The 15,248-nt window shown below is 32.3% G+C and overlaps 1 protein-coding gene across 3 annotated transcripts in view; it reads left to right on the top strand.

Moving 5' to 3' along the window:
* Positions 1-14,370, top strand: part of LOC132928261 (dual 3',5'-cyclic-AMP and -GMP phosphodiesterase 11-like) — a 78,014-nt gene extending 63,644 nt beyond the window's left edge. For all 3 annotated transcript variants that reach the window (XM_060992810.1, XM_060992811.1, XM_060992812.1), the window contains 20 exons: positions 267-468; positions 1,319-1,718; positions 4,323-5,186; positions 6,998-7,105; positions 7,183-7,320; positions 7,476-7,586; positions 8,607-8,701; positions 8,843-8,906; positions 9,699-9,833; positions 11,064-11,164; positions 11,265-11,364; positions 11,419-11,505; positions 11,586-11,753; positions 11,829-11,938; positions 12,017-12,104; positions 12,183-12,283; positions 12,549-12,690; positions 12,826-12,900; positions 12,982-13,065; positions 13,250-14,370. In XM_060992810.1, the coding sequence (XP_060848793.1) occupies positions 267-468; positions 1,319-1,718; positions 4,323-5,186; positions 6,998-7,105; positions 7,183-7,320; positions 7,476-7,586; positions 8,607-8,701; positions 8,843-8,906; positions 9,699-9,833; positions 11,064-11,164; positions 11,265-11,364; positions 11,419-11,505; positions 11,586-11,753; positions 11,829-11,938; positions 12,017-12,104; positions 12,183-12,283; positions 12,549-12,690; positions 12,826-12,900; positions 12,982-13,065; positions 13,250-13,363 (3,287 nt within the window). In that variant the 3' untranslated portion in view covers positions 13,364-14,370. The remainder of the gene's footprint in view (positions 1-266; positions 469-1,318; positions 1,719-4,322; positions 5,187-6,997; positions 7,106-7,182; positions 7,321-7,475; positions 7,587-8,606; positions 8,702-8,842; positions 8,907-9,698; positions 9,834-11,063; positions 11,165-11,264; positions 11,365-11,418; positions 11,506-11,585; positions 11,754-11,828; positions 11,939-12,016; positions 12,105-12,182; positions 12,284-12,548; positions 12,691-12,825; positions 12,901-12,981; positions 13,066-13,249) is intronic.
* Positions 14,371-15,248: the final 878 nt, after the last annotated feature.

Below are 15,248 nucleotides of genomic sequence, written 5' to 3'. Positions count from 1 at the left end.
GTATGCTATTTGGCATCGGTTGAATTATAATCACCATAATTTTTAATAAAAGACGTCCGTTAATAGTTTTACCTACGTAGCACGTGCACTGTGCTCATAATGTGATATACATAATACACACACTTGCACATATATGTATAATATTGTATTGTACAGATACAAATACTGTGCGTGAAAAATAGTTCCGTTACTCATCGGCATATGCATCTTACGTGATGTACATCATTTGTATATTATACTTACGTTTGTGTATTCTCTTGTTACAGGGTTGCCATCCAGAGGAAGCGTCGGGGAGGAACTGCGAATGACTGCAGAGCCCTGTGGTGGCGGAGAACTGATTCGGATCACTACCCTGTCGTCGCCGGGACCGCAAAGTCCGTCGTCCAGAAGTCACTATGACCCGGAATATGCGAAAATCGAAGCATGGCTCGACGAGCACAGGGATTTCGCTTACGATTATTTTCTCAGGTATACAATCGATTTTGTAATTTTATGATTTGGATATTGCCATATTGGATACCTATTTTAGTAGGTACTTTTGGGGACATTGTTTCACCATGTTGTACACCCATTAACATCCAATACCGAGCGGACTGGTGTTTGATAACACAATAGTCGATTTATTATAGTAGTTAGGTATATAATTGTAATAAAATATTATTAAAAAATGATTATTTAATAAGAATTTTATTCTCTTAATAGAAACCTATTACGTTTAATTCATTTACGAATACTGTAGGACGTCATTTATAGCAAAATCCACGTCGAATATGTACATTAAAAGTCGTCTATAATTACAACCGTTGTAATTGAGAAAAACAATGGTTTAATGACCCATTGGGTCCTATAACGTCCCAGGAGCAAAACTTCTATCTGCAACTTAGTTGTTTATGACTACCGTTTATTTATGACCTGTTTTTCTGGTCTCTTGAATGGCAATTATTACTCATCTGTCATCATAAACTATATTTCTAGTGTCTACTGTTGTGGACAGTTGCATCATGTTTAAAAGAAATTAAAAAGAGGAAATGTATCCCATCGCTTTATTTGAGTACGTCCAACTGAGAATTGAAAATGAAATAATTTACAATAAAAAAGTGGGTTTTATTTCAAAAAAAAAACAGGGCACTCCTAAAAAAGTACAAAATATGGTCTTAGGTTTATTAAAAAAAAAAAAATACGAAAAAATTAGATTTTGGATAACTGTATTATATTGATGAAGAAAAGAGGGGATATATTGATGCTTGTTGATCACCTTGGAAATATAAAATGTGTGTTATGATTTTGACCACAATTGGTTTTGTCTTCGTGTATTCAGAAAAGCTACTAGAAACATCGTGGACGCCTGGCTCGTTTCACACGCTTCGGCCAGCAGCTGTGGCGCGACTGGCGCCGGCGGCTGCGGAAGTGGCGGAGGAAGTAGCGGCGGAAACGCGACGATGACGCCGACGGGCATTGAACGTCAGCAATCCATAGGCACGTCCGGCTGCAGTGGTGGCGGTGGTGGCAATAGTGGCACCACTACACCGGTTCGTAAGATATCTGCACACGAATTCGAACGGGGCGGCCTAAAGCCCATGGTGACCACTGTGGACGGTACACCCACATTCCTCGCGTCTTACGAACACCCAGACGAGACGACTACGGCACCGGTAGCAAGGAGACGGTCCAGACACGAGCTCCGGCAACTAGACGAGAAGCAGCTCATCTTTGAATTGGTAAGACTATGCCTATACACGTTTACACCGTCACTTCCTTGGCGATTTATGTTTATCTGTATATTATGTAGGTCGTAGGGTTCGGGACTTATTATCTACTACTAAAAATTCATAATATATTCTTAACAGATGATTACTCGTTTTATTTAAACAGTACAATAACTAAAAAACGATATGAATGATATGATCTATTTTTAATTTTAATTTCTAAACCCTGCACAATAAAAAAGTTTATAGGTATAGAATAGTATTACCTATATTATAGTTTGTAATCAATAATAGATTATAATTTATAACTATACTCTTATTTGATTGTTTTAAAATTCTAGATAAAAAAATAATTAAGTTAGATAAAATAAATAAAATATTTTCGTAAGACATGGTGAAATGTTCAAAATTGCACATAATATTATAATTTTGTTAATTATACATTTTTTTCTAAAACTTCGAGAAATACAATAAAAATCAAATTTGTAGTTAAGTATGGTAAACAGGTTATTTCAATTTACAAAACAAATTTTCATTTTTCCTAAAATATTAATTTTTACAACTATTTAATATAATATTATAAAAACATGCAAACGCAAAAAGTCTGCACCCTAATAACTAATAAGTAATAATGAAACTATTATACAACTCGTCAAACTGTTGGTCTATGGGTTATATTATATGCCAATATTTAGATTCAATAAAATTGTACATATCAATTTAATTTTAGCATTTATAGTTTTGACATTATTAATGTGAGATGACTGAGATGAGAATCAAAGCAGTTTGTGAACCGCTGATGTATATGACGTTGTCACGTAGGTAGATATTTAACTTAAGGTGATGGATGCTGATGTGCGAATTCAATATACTTAATTTCCTTTGATGTGTGTTTATAACTTGATTGTACAAAGGGAATTTACATTTCTGGATATATTTATAAAAATGTTCTTGAAAAAAATAGTATTATTTATACATATGTTATATTACACTTCTTGAGTTTATAGGGCTTTAAGACGAATTCAATCTCACTTGAAAACGGTTTACGTGGCGATTGCGTATCCGAAGTATGTTATATAGGGCAGATAGGTAGGTATATAATAACGACGCGTTCAGAACTGTATAGGAACAATCCAAAAGTTGACACCCTGCAATTCGTAGCATATACGTGTCGACCTAGGTGGAGTGGGTGACGGAAATGCACAGTCTATATAACCGATATTGTACGCAACTAAACAAAATTGTGTCGTCGTACAGCGAAGCCATCTCGTCGCTGCCGCCTGCATCACCGCGAACACACATATTAATATTATAATAATAAATAATAATATAATATTATACGTAATACGTATATAGAAACACAAACAGTCTTTAATTGGACATATTTAAACCTTGGACAAGCGGGGTTCATTAATGCCCCGCCGCTATTGGAATTTATACAAATCAATTGGTGTTTGCGAGAACGCAACGCGATCTGCATTTTAATGAACCGCGATGTATGCACGCGTACATAAAATAGTAATTAACTTTGTACAGGGTATTCCTTTTTGTCTGTATGTCTGTGTCGCCCACGTACATATAATAATAATAATAATAATAATAATAATATACTTCGCCGCCGCCGTCGTCGCTCATCTGCGGCTGTGTTGAATTTTTTATGCGGACAGAAGTATTATACGTACATTTGTAATAAATTCGATTAGCTACGGATTTTTATCGTATAAGGTAATACCTATTCCTTATCAGGACGAGATACTTTTAATTATATAAAATAGACACGTGCCCGCGATTTAAAACATTCCTAGAAAAGCGACAATTAACATTGAATAATATACATAATATTATTGTATTTGTAAATACTTATACATGCACAGCTGTGGACAAATGGTGCGAGTATAACATAATATTGAATATACAAAATGAGAGATATCTTTAAATTTAAATCGTGTCTTAAGTTATATGCTCGTTCGTAGATTATATAAACTAGAACGTATTTCATAACAATTATTAGCGATTTTCGACTGAATACAGCTGTAGAGGATTCGATTAATTTTGCACTAAGACTATGTACGCTTTAGTAACCCGTGGTAGCTAATACCTTTATAATTAACGCGTATATGCTACACTGATTTGTACGTTTTAGTGACTTGTGTATAGTATAATCCGTAACTATATATTCTTGTCCGGATGCAGTTCAATATATACAGTGGCGTAGATAGGTGTTGACCCCCCCCCCACCACCGCCCTTCGACCGTATTTTCATGAAAAATATAATGTTTATAAAATAGGAATACAATAATTTGGTCGTGGTAATAAAAATATGTAATCTGTTATGCCGTGTTATTCACGTAGTCGACTGCACTGGTGATGATAATCATTCATTTATTTTATTATTTTATCACACGGTTGTAGATTTATTTTATTACAAAAAAGAAAATCCTGGCTACGCCACTGAACCTATCTCATAGGTAATATCTTATATGTATCTATACTATCTATTTATATCTTATATTATCCGTTACTATATCTCTGTTTCTCTGCAGTATGTTCGACCGGATCGATAAATCAATTACCATTATAACTTCATATTTGTACGTTTACCGTTGTGTTTTTCAGGTGAAAGACATATGCAACGAACTGGACGTGCGGTCGCTGTGCCACAAGATCCTGCAGAACGTCAGTACGCTGTTGAACGCAGACCGCGGCTCGCTGTTCCTTGTCCAGGGCGGCGGCCTGTCGGCGTGCCAGCACGATCACCACCACCGGCCCGCGAAGCGCGTGTGCAGCCCGCGGAGACCGCACGCCAGCATAACCGTCGGCTGTTTGAGCAAAGACGACCATTCCGCCTCCACGACCGCCACTGCCACTTCCACCACCTCCGCCGCGTCTTCTACCATCTCCGCCGTCACTGCATCCACTGCTGCATCTACCGCGGCCGCGGCCGAGGAGCCTCCTCGCACCACCACCGCCGTCCTCCACTCACAACAGAACCATCTGCACCACATCCCCCAGAACAGCAGCCATCACCCCCATCACCATCATCACCATCACCACCACCATAACAACAACAACAACAACAACAACAACAACAACTACAGCTACCGCAATCTGCACCGCCATTCGTCATCTTCGTCGTCGTCGTCGGCGTGCAACGAACGTGTTCCTATTGCGTCCTGCGACGCGCCGGCCCCGCAACCGGCTGTGCCCGTCGAAGAGGCGGCCGTCGGCGGCCTGACCGTCGGGTCGCCGATAGGGTCCACCAACGTGGGCTCGCTGCAGACGTCGATGAACGCGGCCGCCCCGCACCACTTCCAGGGCTGCCAGTCCAAGTGTCTGGTGTCCAAGCTGTTCGACGTGTGCTCGCGGTCCACGTTGCAGGAGATGGAAAAGAAAAAAGAAATACACATACCGTGGGGCACGGGCATCGTCGGGTACGTGGCCGAAAGCGGTGATCCGGTTAACATACCGGACGCGTACAAGGTAAATGACCGAATTTTATACGATCGATATTTATGGAAATTATGATGAAAAACACGGGCGTGCTCTCGGGACTTTCAAAATGAGGAGGGGAGGTGTAACCACTTCTAAGAATTTTTTTTTCTTACCGATTTCTCGTTATTTATTGTCGAAATTCGCGTTTTCGATATTTTTACTGTCCAGTGATTTGTAATATTTCGTATTTTAGTCAATAAGTTGGTCGATAACGATAAAATAATGAAAGTATATTTATCGTCGTCACTGGGTGATATCACTAGTGGGTAATAGTAACATATATATAATATACGAATTCGCCTGACACACGGTTAACGATATACCATTATGGTTAACTAACAACTGTGCAGGGTAAATGCAAGAATATAATGTATATTTTTTCGTTAAAACGAGGCCTGAGAATGTAATAGTGAAATATTCATAACTCCCTTTTCATAAAAGCTATGGCCCGTCACTTATATAAATAATATTTCAGACCGCTACCTACCTATAACGTATTGTCGTCGTACAATAATATCATATTGTCGATACGTTTGTAAACAGATGTGCTGAGGGATTTTGAGGGTTCATAAACGTACCCCCAAATGATGTAGCTTATTGTTTTTCGCTCGATAACAGCTGTTACTATCGAATATTTTATTTTGATCACCTTAAATTTACATTACACATTATTTTTTTTGGCGAATTCTAACCGTATTATTCTGTATTCACTTGCACCGAAACTGTAAATGTTTAGTTTTAACTTAGAACCAATTTACAACGTAGTTTCGGCTTCTGGACATATCATAGTTTATTACATATATATGTATAATTGTTTTAGGTTTACACTGTAGACTCTGCAGCACCGCAGTTTGTGGTATCAACAATATTGAAGTGTTATTTAATGTTTTCACAAAAAAAAATAGAAACCTTTTATTTATTGTCTAGCCATTCCGATTGTTTAGTGATTTAACGATAAATTTTTCTAATTCTTATCAATCCATTTTATTATTTTTTATGGAGACATCTGCTAAAGGATGTTATACGTAGTATTTAATGACAAAAAAAAACTGAATATTAAATTATTACGACATTAGTATTAATTGTAGTTGTGTAATTTTTTATCGGATATCAGTTTCTAACCTCGCGTACATTGTCAACTAGAAGAACCGGTTTCACAATCAAATGCTCCTATTCTATATTTAAACCAAAATAGCAGTTTTTGTTAAAATTAAAACAATAAAAATCTTCTTGTCATTCCGAACATAAAAATAACTGCCTTATTTAAATATTTAGATATTCGGGAAACTGAAATCTACGAACACAATAGTTAGACGATTTCAAAGACAACAATCATCACATTTATTATAATTTAAGTCGTATACATGTTAGTGTATTAAACGTCTGGACGTTATTTAACGATAAATGCTAATTTAATAATACAAATTTAAAAAAAATGATTTATAGATTTTGGTGTATGACATTAGAAGATAAATTCAATTTTAATCTTCTTTCGTGTATACCTTTTAAATCTTGTATTTTTTGTTATGTGCCAGTTTTTTTTTACAAAGTATGATTTGATAATCATTAATTATACATACATGTATTACACTAGCAGTATTTTTTAGACCTTTCTGTTTGCTGATTACCAATAAATTGTCAAAAAAAAAAAAAAAAAATACTTTTCCATAGATTATTTAGATGCCCCCATGATGTTGGGTCAAGGTGTAGTGTCTTTTTGAGATTACCGCGTTTTCAAGGCTACTGTGTATCACAATCATATTAATACATATTTAAATAAAGTCTATTGTTGTTTTCAGGACACACGTTTCAACCACGATATCGATGCCCGCACTGGTTATAAAACGCACAGTTTACTGTGCATGCCGATCAAAGATTTCAATGGCGAAGTAATGGGCGTAGCACAGGTAAGATTTGAATGATATCTGTCGTTATACCATCATAATATTGCGTGGTACTAACCGTGTTATTCGATCATTTTCAGGTGATAAACAAAAAAAATGCACCGTGTTTCACTCAAAACGATGAGAAAGTTTTCGCTGATTATTTGCAATTCTGTGGCATCGGTCTCAGAAACGCGCAGTTATACGAAAAAAGTCAGTTAGAAGTAAAAAGGAACCAGGTGTGTAATTTAATCAGGTCAAATCATGATAATATATATAGGTCATCTTGATTTTATGCATTCTATATTATGCACATTATTATTATTATTATAATTATTATTTGTTTGGTATACTTTTAATGAGCTGAATGAATTATTATTATGTTGTAAATCAGGTGCTACTGGATCTCGCACGTATGATTTTCGAAGAACAGAGCACAATAGAGCATATGGTTTTTAGAATCCTCACCCACACGCAGTCGCTTATACAATGTCAAAGGGTCCAGGTAATTATAGTTTATGTTTATGACGATAATTGTGCAATGTAGATTATAAATCATACTAATCACAGTCGTGTCAGTAGCAGAGGGTAAAAGAGGACATTTTCCCCGACCGACATACTTATTCTTAAGAGGGTGTCGTACCCGCACGCGTCGACTCCATGTTATACTAACGTAAACATACTAAACATTAAAATGTACGTCCAGTAGTTCCAATTTTTCGTTGTTACCTTAAATTGTAATGGACATTAACCTGTTATAAGACTTAAAGTTATCAAAAACATTGTCTGTGTTGTCTCGTTGGTTTTTTTACGATACTTTAATTTTTAAGTGAATTATGAGCATTATTACTAACATTTTGAATACTCGTAACTCGTTTTAACATCAAAATACTGTAAAAATTCAACGACAGTACACAGATATTGTTCTTATATTTAAGCTTTATAATAGGTCATTTCATTCTGATAATTTCTAAACACACAAAATTGGAACTGGTAAACGTATATTTTGGTGAGACGGAGGCAATACATGCGGGTCTTTTAAAAGCTTTAAGTTTAAATTTTTATTGTTTGTGAATTTTTATGATTCTTATTGAAATTATGAAATAATTATTATAAAATAAGGCTCGTAAAATATAGCGTATTTTGGTTACTTTTCAACATTGAAATATACTCGATTTTCGTAAAGTTCTAATTTTATAATTTTGAAGATCATAACAATCATTCGGATAGTTTTTGTAAGTGGTTATGATAACATTTATCGGTCTAAGATAATTTACAATAAATCAGAAAGCGTATGCGTGTTTACGCTTTAAATTATGCTATGCATAATGCATATATTATGTACATCATATATAATATTATATAACGTATATTTAAACCTATTTATATTTTTATGGGCTGCTTACTATTAATACAGTGAATAGTTGTTATTTGTTGACGCACCTCCGTTAGTTCGATTTCAACAAACGAAACTTATTTGGTATTTAATAACATAATATAGTCTATATAATCATGTATTTAACAGGTATTGCTGTTGCACGAGGCGTCCAAAGCGAGCTTTTCGCGAGTGTTCGACTTGGAAGCGAACGACTTGGAGGGGAAGGACAACGAGCGGACTAGGTAAAGTCTCCTTCTATTTCTCCTTCTTTGCGAAGAAGGAGAAAATAGAAAAATTCTCAACACTAGTAAGAGATTAAACGATTTATTTCCAGCCTCCTTTTTATGACCTAGGTAACTATTAACAGTGCCGTCATTTTTTAGCCCTTTCGAAAGCAGATTTCCAGTCAACATCGGTATAACCGGTTACGTGGCCACTACTGGAGAGGTAAGCGTAACATAAAAATATACATACACTACAACGGTGTGAATAATAAGCGTAGGGCTAGGAATTTAATGCACTTAAAAACGTTAATTAATGCATTTATAAAAATAAACATCCTATAAAATGTATTTTATTTTAGGTTTATTCGTGTTTTTATTTCCAAATAATACACAAACATTAAACGCATATTATTATGATTTCTATTTTATTTATATTTCTAAAGAATAAAAATAAACTGGTTGTGTCACGATCAATTACCCTGTTAAGATGTTACACATTTAAAAAATGTGTTTATTTGTTTACTCCTCATTAACACCGTATATATCCCGTATAATATGCTGATAAACAAAATAAGAATGATATATTTTAGTTTTTTTCTATGCTCGTCGACTGTTATAACACCAGACAATTGTAATAATATTGGTTCCTCGATTTATTTTTAAACCTTATCGCCCTCCGACTGTTCAACAACAACAACAACAACAAAAAAATAGATATTAAAAAAAAAAATCGTCATTACTTCAATACCTATTATAATGCGGACATAGCCGCATTGTCGTAACTCGTAAATCCGCTTACTTCGAACTCTTTGACGTCCGTATATACCAACGAGACTTTGTGCGGTCGAGAAACCGTATCCTATGTTATAATATTATAATAGTGCCGATGACGAGAAATACAAATCATCACTAATGCCATTATGAATAAAAATTAATCCTATTAAAACCAGAGTTTAGCGGCCTCGGTCGTACACAGTGTGTAACAAAACTCATTGCGAACCGTAATCGTTTTCAGACCGTAAACATTGCAAACGCTTACGAAGACAGCCGTTTCGATCAGTCGGTGGACGAAGACACTGGTTTCAAACACTCCACCGTGCTGTGCATGCCGATCAAGAATTCGTCCGGTCAAATCATCGGAGTGATACAAGTAAGTTGACAATAACAACAAATTTTAATGCTATTAATAGGGCTCGGATTTAAATGCTATAAGAATATTAAAAAATGCATTCATGGCCTAAAACCTTCGGAAATAACCCTTTCAGAAAATTGGTTTATGATCTAAAAGCGTTAAAATATGCCCTCCAAGAAATTAATTTAAACATAAATTTAAATTTTAGTTTGTTTTCAAAGAACAAAAAATGTATATTAATTAAATAAATAAGTATTACAATTTTACAAATTACATTTTTATTTCACTATGTATTACACATTTTTATTATATTATGGTAGTATGTAGTATGTTTATATTTTAATGAAGTCAATTTTTTTAATGATAATACGAGAAATAGGTCAAAAATATTTAAAAAAATTAAAAATGCAAAACATGCTCCAACGTTTTTTTGTAGTTACAAAAAAGTACTTAAAACACAATTTTAGCTTGGAAAGCATCGTGTTAGACATTCCCAATAAAAGATGCAAATGCATTGAAATCCGAGTCGTAGTTATTAATATGTAACCGTAATATTATACCGTCTGAAATCGGTCAGAGACCTCGCAGTTGGGCTCGTTTGTTAATTGTTGATATTATTCGGAACCTCGACGACAAACATAAAATCTATCTCCGTTCGGCTTTCCGGTTATCTACTAGTGGTAGATAACCGTATTCGTACAAATCGTTTTCAACCGTTATAATACAGTTTTTAATTTTCACGCTATCCAGTTTTTTGCTTATTCAAATCAGCATATTATTAACATTTTTTTTTTCACAGTTTGTAAATTGTGTATTTATTTATCTTTAATAAGGAAAAAAATATTGGTTTTTAATTAATTTTATAACATTGGTTTCAAGTTCTGGTTCAGATGTTGTTTGTCCGTACATTTTATCAGAATATGACAGTGATCTACATATATTTTAGATTTGTAATATTTGTGAATAATTTTTTAATACAAAAAAGTTTATTTGTACTATTATATGTCTATACATCTTATTTTACGTTTTAAATTTTAGTTAAACAATTATTTTTTGGTTTTTCTAAAAAATGTGATTGTAATATTTACAAAAAAATCAATGTTTGTATCAACAACAATTTTCGTATTGTCAGGTCTTATTAAAATTCTTATGATGATGTTTTAAGATAAAGTTATCATAAACTTTTATCTATAATTTAATGTTCATTATTGAAGATGTATACTAAATGTTAAATATTATGTGTTACAGTTAGTCAACAAGTTTGATGATCTCTTATTTACCAAAAACGATGAAAACTTCGTGGAAGCGTTTGCCATATTTTGTGGCATGGGAATACATAACACACACATGTAAGTAAGTAAAAGTGCACCAAGCCCAAATGCACTTGTCACAATATTATTGTGCCATGATAAGGATTTTACGTTTGTTACTCGGTAGTTTAATTCGTAGGTTCGAGAAGGCCATCATTGCCAATGCAAAACAAAATGTTACGTTGGACGTGCTTAGTTACCACGCTTCAGCTTCACTGGAAGACGCGCAAAAGTTGAGGGTAAATCATTAAATTTTATTAATTTTGCGGATTTTTACGTTCTCATTGTTTTAGGCTTTGCAAGTGCCATCGGCTGTTACGTACAATTTGTACGATTTTTCTTTTGACGACATTTATATGAGTGACGATGACACATTACTAGTTAGTATAAAATATACATAGTATTATTGTTTTTTCCTCTGTGGATATGAACGAACATTCACAATTATTTTCATTTTCAGGCAAGCATAAGAATGTTTATGGATATGGATTTGGTCGAACCTTTTCATATTGACTATCAGGTGTTGTGTCGATGGCTGTTAAGTGTAAAAAAAAACTATCGATCAGTGACTTACCACAATTGGAGGCATGCGTTCAATGTTGCTCAGATGATGTTTTCCATCATTACTGTATGTATATAATATTATAATTAAATGTAATAAAAAGTACATATTTTATTTTTTATTAAAATATATTTGTTCTAGGCAACACGCTGGTGGCAAGTTTTTGGTGATTTGGAATGCCTTGCCCTCATTATTGCTTGTCTCTGTCACGATTTGGACCATCGTGGAACAAACAATTCCTTTCAAATAAAGTAAGACATGCGCATATTTTCTCTCTGTCGTGATTTATATCATATGATTTCATTTTTATTTTTATTATCTACTTTCAGAGTTTCCTCGCCACTTGCACAGCTATACTCAACCTCCACTATGGAACACCATCATTTTGACCAGTGTTTAATGATATTAAATAGTCAAGTATGCGATTGAATTATATACATTTTTTTTAAGTTTTGACATTATTTTTTGTTAATGAGAAAAATCATTTTTTTTTAGGGTAATCAAATTTTAGGTAACCTTTCTCCAAATGAGTATTCTCGCGTTATTAAAGTATTAGAAGATGCTATTTTAGCCACTGATTTAGCTGTATACTTCAGGTAATAATTTATGAAATTATTTTAGTAAACTCGTTGTTTAATAATTTCAATTTTTTTTTTTTTTAACAACCTAAAATAATTATTATTTATAATATTCATATTTTAACATAAATATACAATTTTATGTAGTTTTTGTAACAATATTATTTTACATCAAGTGCGTATTTCAATATCTTATAATTTTTATAACATAATATTATAATATATACTATAGCACTTATATTTATCTGATAATAATAAATAATTTTTAATTAAATATGTTTAGAAAACGAGGGAAGTTCCTAGAACTAGTCCGCACGGGTATGTACGACTGGACCAGAGAAGAAGATAGAGAACTATTTAGAGCCATGCTAATGACCGTGTGTGATTTAGCTGCTATAACCAAACCATGGGAGATTGAAAAACGAGTATGTGCTACACTAGTATTCACAATCAATGGTCATATACTTACTTATACTTATGAATAATGATATGCGTATTGATTATCCTACTACTTATTAGTGATTCATTTTTAAATGTTATAAATTATTTATTATGTTTAGGTGGCTGAACTGGTGACTAATGAATTTTTTGAACAAGGTGACATAGAAAGAAGAAAATTTAATATCACACCCATTGTAAGTAAAACTGGTTCATTCATATTGTTTAAAGCATATTTTGTTATACACATAATATTAAAATGTAATTTTGTTGTATAGGACATAATGAATCGAGAAAAAGAAGATCAGTTACCAATGATGCAAGTCGGGTTCATTGACTCAATATGTCTACCCATATATCAGGTGAATTTAATTTAACAGCTTTTATTTATATACTTTAATTTTAAAACTAATAATATTCTTATTATTTTTATAAATTTATTTAATAACATTTTTAACAGTTAGTGTTAATGTGGTATTTCTTAAGTAAATAGTCGAAATTGATGATACATTTCTAACTGAGTATAACCTTATTATTGATTGACAGGCAATTGCTGATCTGTCAGAGAAACTTGAACCATTGATTGAAGGAGTACGACAGAACAAAACACATTGGCTAGAAGAATCACAACAGACTTATCACCCACAGAGTCATAAGTAGATGTATAAGATATATTATACATTGATGTTTGTATGTGTTAGTGTGTGTCTATGTTTGATTGTGTGTATGTGTGTGTGTGTGTGTCCCGTATTTCCAAACTAGACAATGTCCACACTATTGAAAAAACCAATCTACCTAACTTCCTTCTCATTAGAATATAAGACTTAAAAAGAACATAAATATTATTTTACCTTGTATGTTTTTAGTTATAAACAAAATAGTATTTTCTGTGTTATAGACTTGTATAAATTAAGATTATATAATTTTTAAGAGTGACATCAATGTTTTTTCTTGTATTTTGTACCACCTACCTTTTACTAAATAAATAAATAGACATTAGAATATACACTAAATAATATGTATTATTATACAATATATTATAAGTATATACCAATGCGATGTATTCTTAAAAGACCATGTGTTGATAAAAAAAAAAATATGCTTTATTAATTTTTATTTATTGAACATGTACACATGCCCTTGCGACTTTATGTGACAAGTTTGTATATCTGTTACTTGAGTTGTGAGTTATTATTATTATTATTATTATTATTTTTTTTTTTTATTAAATTATTATTTTATTAAAGAAATAAAGATATTACCTGAACAACAAAATCTATTCATACATATTATGCTATTTTAAATCTGCACAATAATTGTATTATTTTAAAGAGAATTTTCTAATAATTCTTTCAGTCAAATTCATAGTATTTAAATTATGATTTTGTAACAGTCTACTATGTATAATATTGTCTACCTAGTATATGCTATATTGTATTATTCAGTAATTTTCTGTCTTATTTATGGTTAATTTAATCTAATACTGATGATTAATTTTGTCAATTTAAATGTTAGAAACAATAAGATAAGTCCAACACTCAAAAAATATTATGAGTATTTTAAGTGATGTACAATGGTGAAATGAAACTACAGGAGTAGGTATCGAAAACGTATCGGGTATTTAAGGATTTTGTATTTATATGCAATATACTATAATATGTAATTTATCAATGTCACTTATTGTTAGTGGTTACTCCATCTTGAATACTGGTTAATAGTTGCTAGATACTATGTATATCAGTGTACAGCGATAAGTGTTCGATGACCTTTACTATTAAAAATAGTTTTCATTTGAAAATTAATTCTTAAATATCTACACCTAAAGACCACCTTTATACATTCTTGAGATTTTTTTATAATACTTATTGATTAGTGACTATAGTGAGTACTTATTCTGATACAAATTTATGTTCATTAATTTATTTTTAATTGTAAATTATTAAATATAATTGTTTAGTTAAATTTTGATGGGGTATACCTAGGAAATTCAAAATTCAAATGATTATAGTTTCTTAGTAATTTATAATTGTTTATTTATTCTAAGAATAATACAGACGATTAACGTTATACATTAAAATTGTTAACAATCTTTATCAAAAGTTGATAATTAGATCATTGGGAGCCAAACAAATATTTAATGCTATCTAGACAGCATACATTAAAAAAAAACAAATTCAATAAAAAAGTAATTTACTCTTCAATCTATATATTTCTTACTATTTCGTTGTTTTGTACCTATTCATTGGTTCTAATAGCTATTTTTTTTTTTTTTACAGTAATTTTGCAATGTTATAAAATATAATTCAATATAATTTTGGTTAGTTCCAACAGATTTATTGATAAGGAATAATAACGAATAGGTATGGCACGTAGCTTTTTGTGAATAAAAGTATGACATTTTCCGTCATCATACAAATATAATTTTGAAATTCACTCGAAACTCCTACTCCGCTTAATAAAAATAACATGAAGTGATCAGACATGTATTTTTCTATTGCTTAATGTTTTCCTATAAAAATTATGATTCTTAAAATTTTTTTTTTAC

The sequence above is a fragment of the Rhopalosiphum padi genome, chromosome 4, assembly GCF_020882245.1.
Source record: "Rhopalosiphum padi isolate XX-2018 chromosome 4, ASM2088224v1, whole genome shotgun sequence".
Lineage (NCBI taxonomy): Eukaryota > Metazoa > Arthropoda > Insecta > Hemiptera > Aphididae > Rhopalosiphum > Rhopalosiphum padi.
This window is presented reverse-complemented; position numbering and strand designations above follow the sequence as displayed.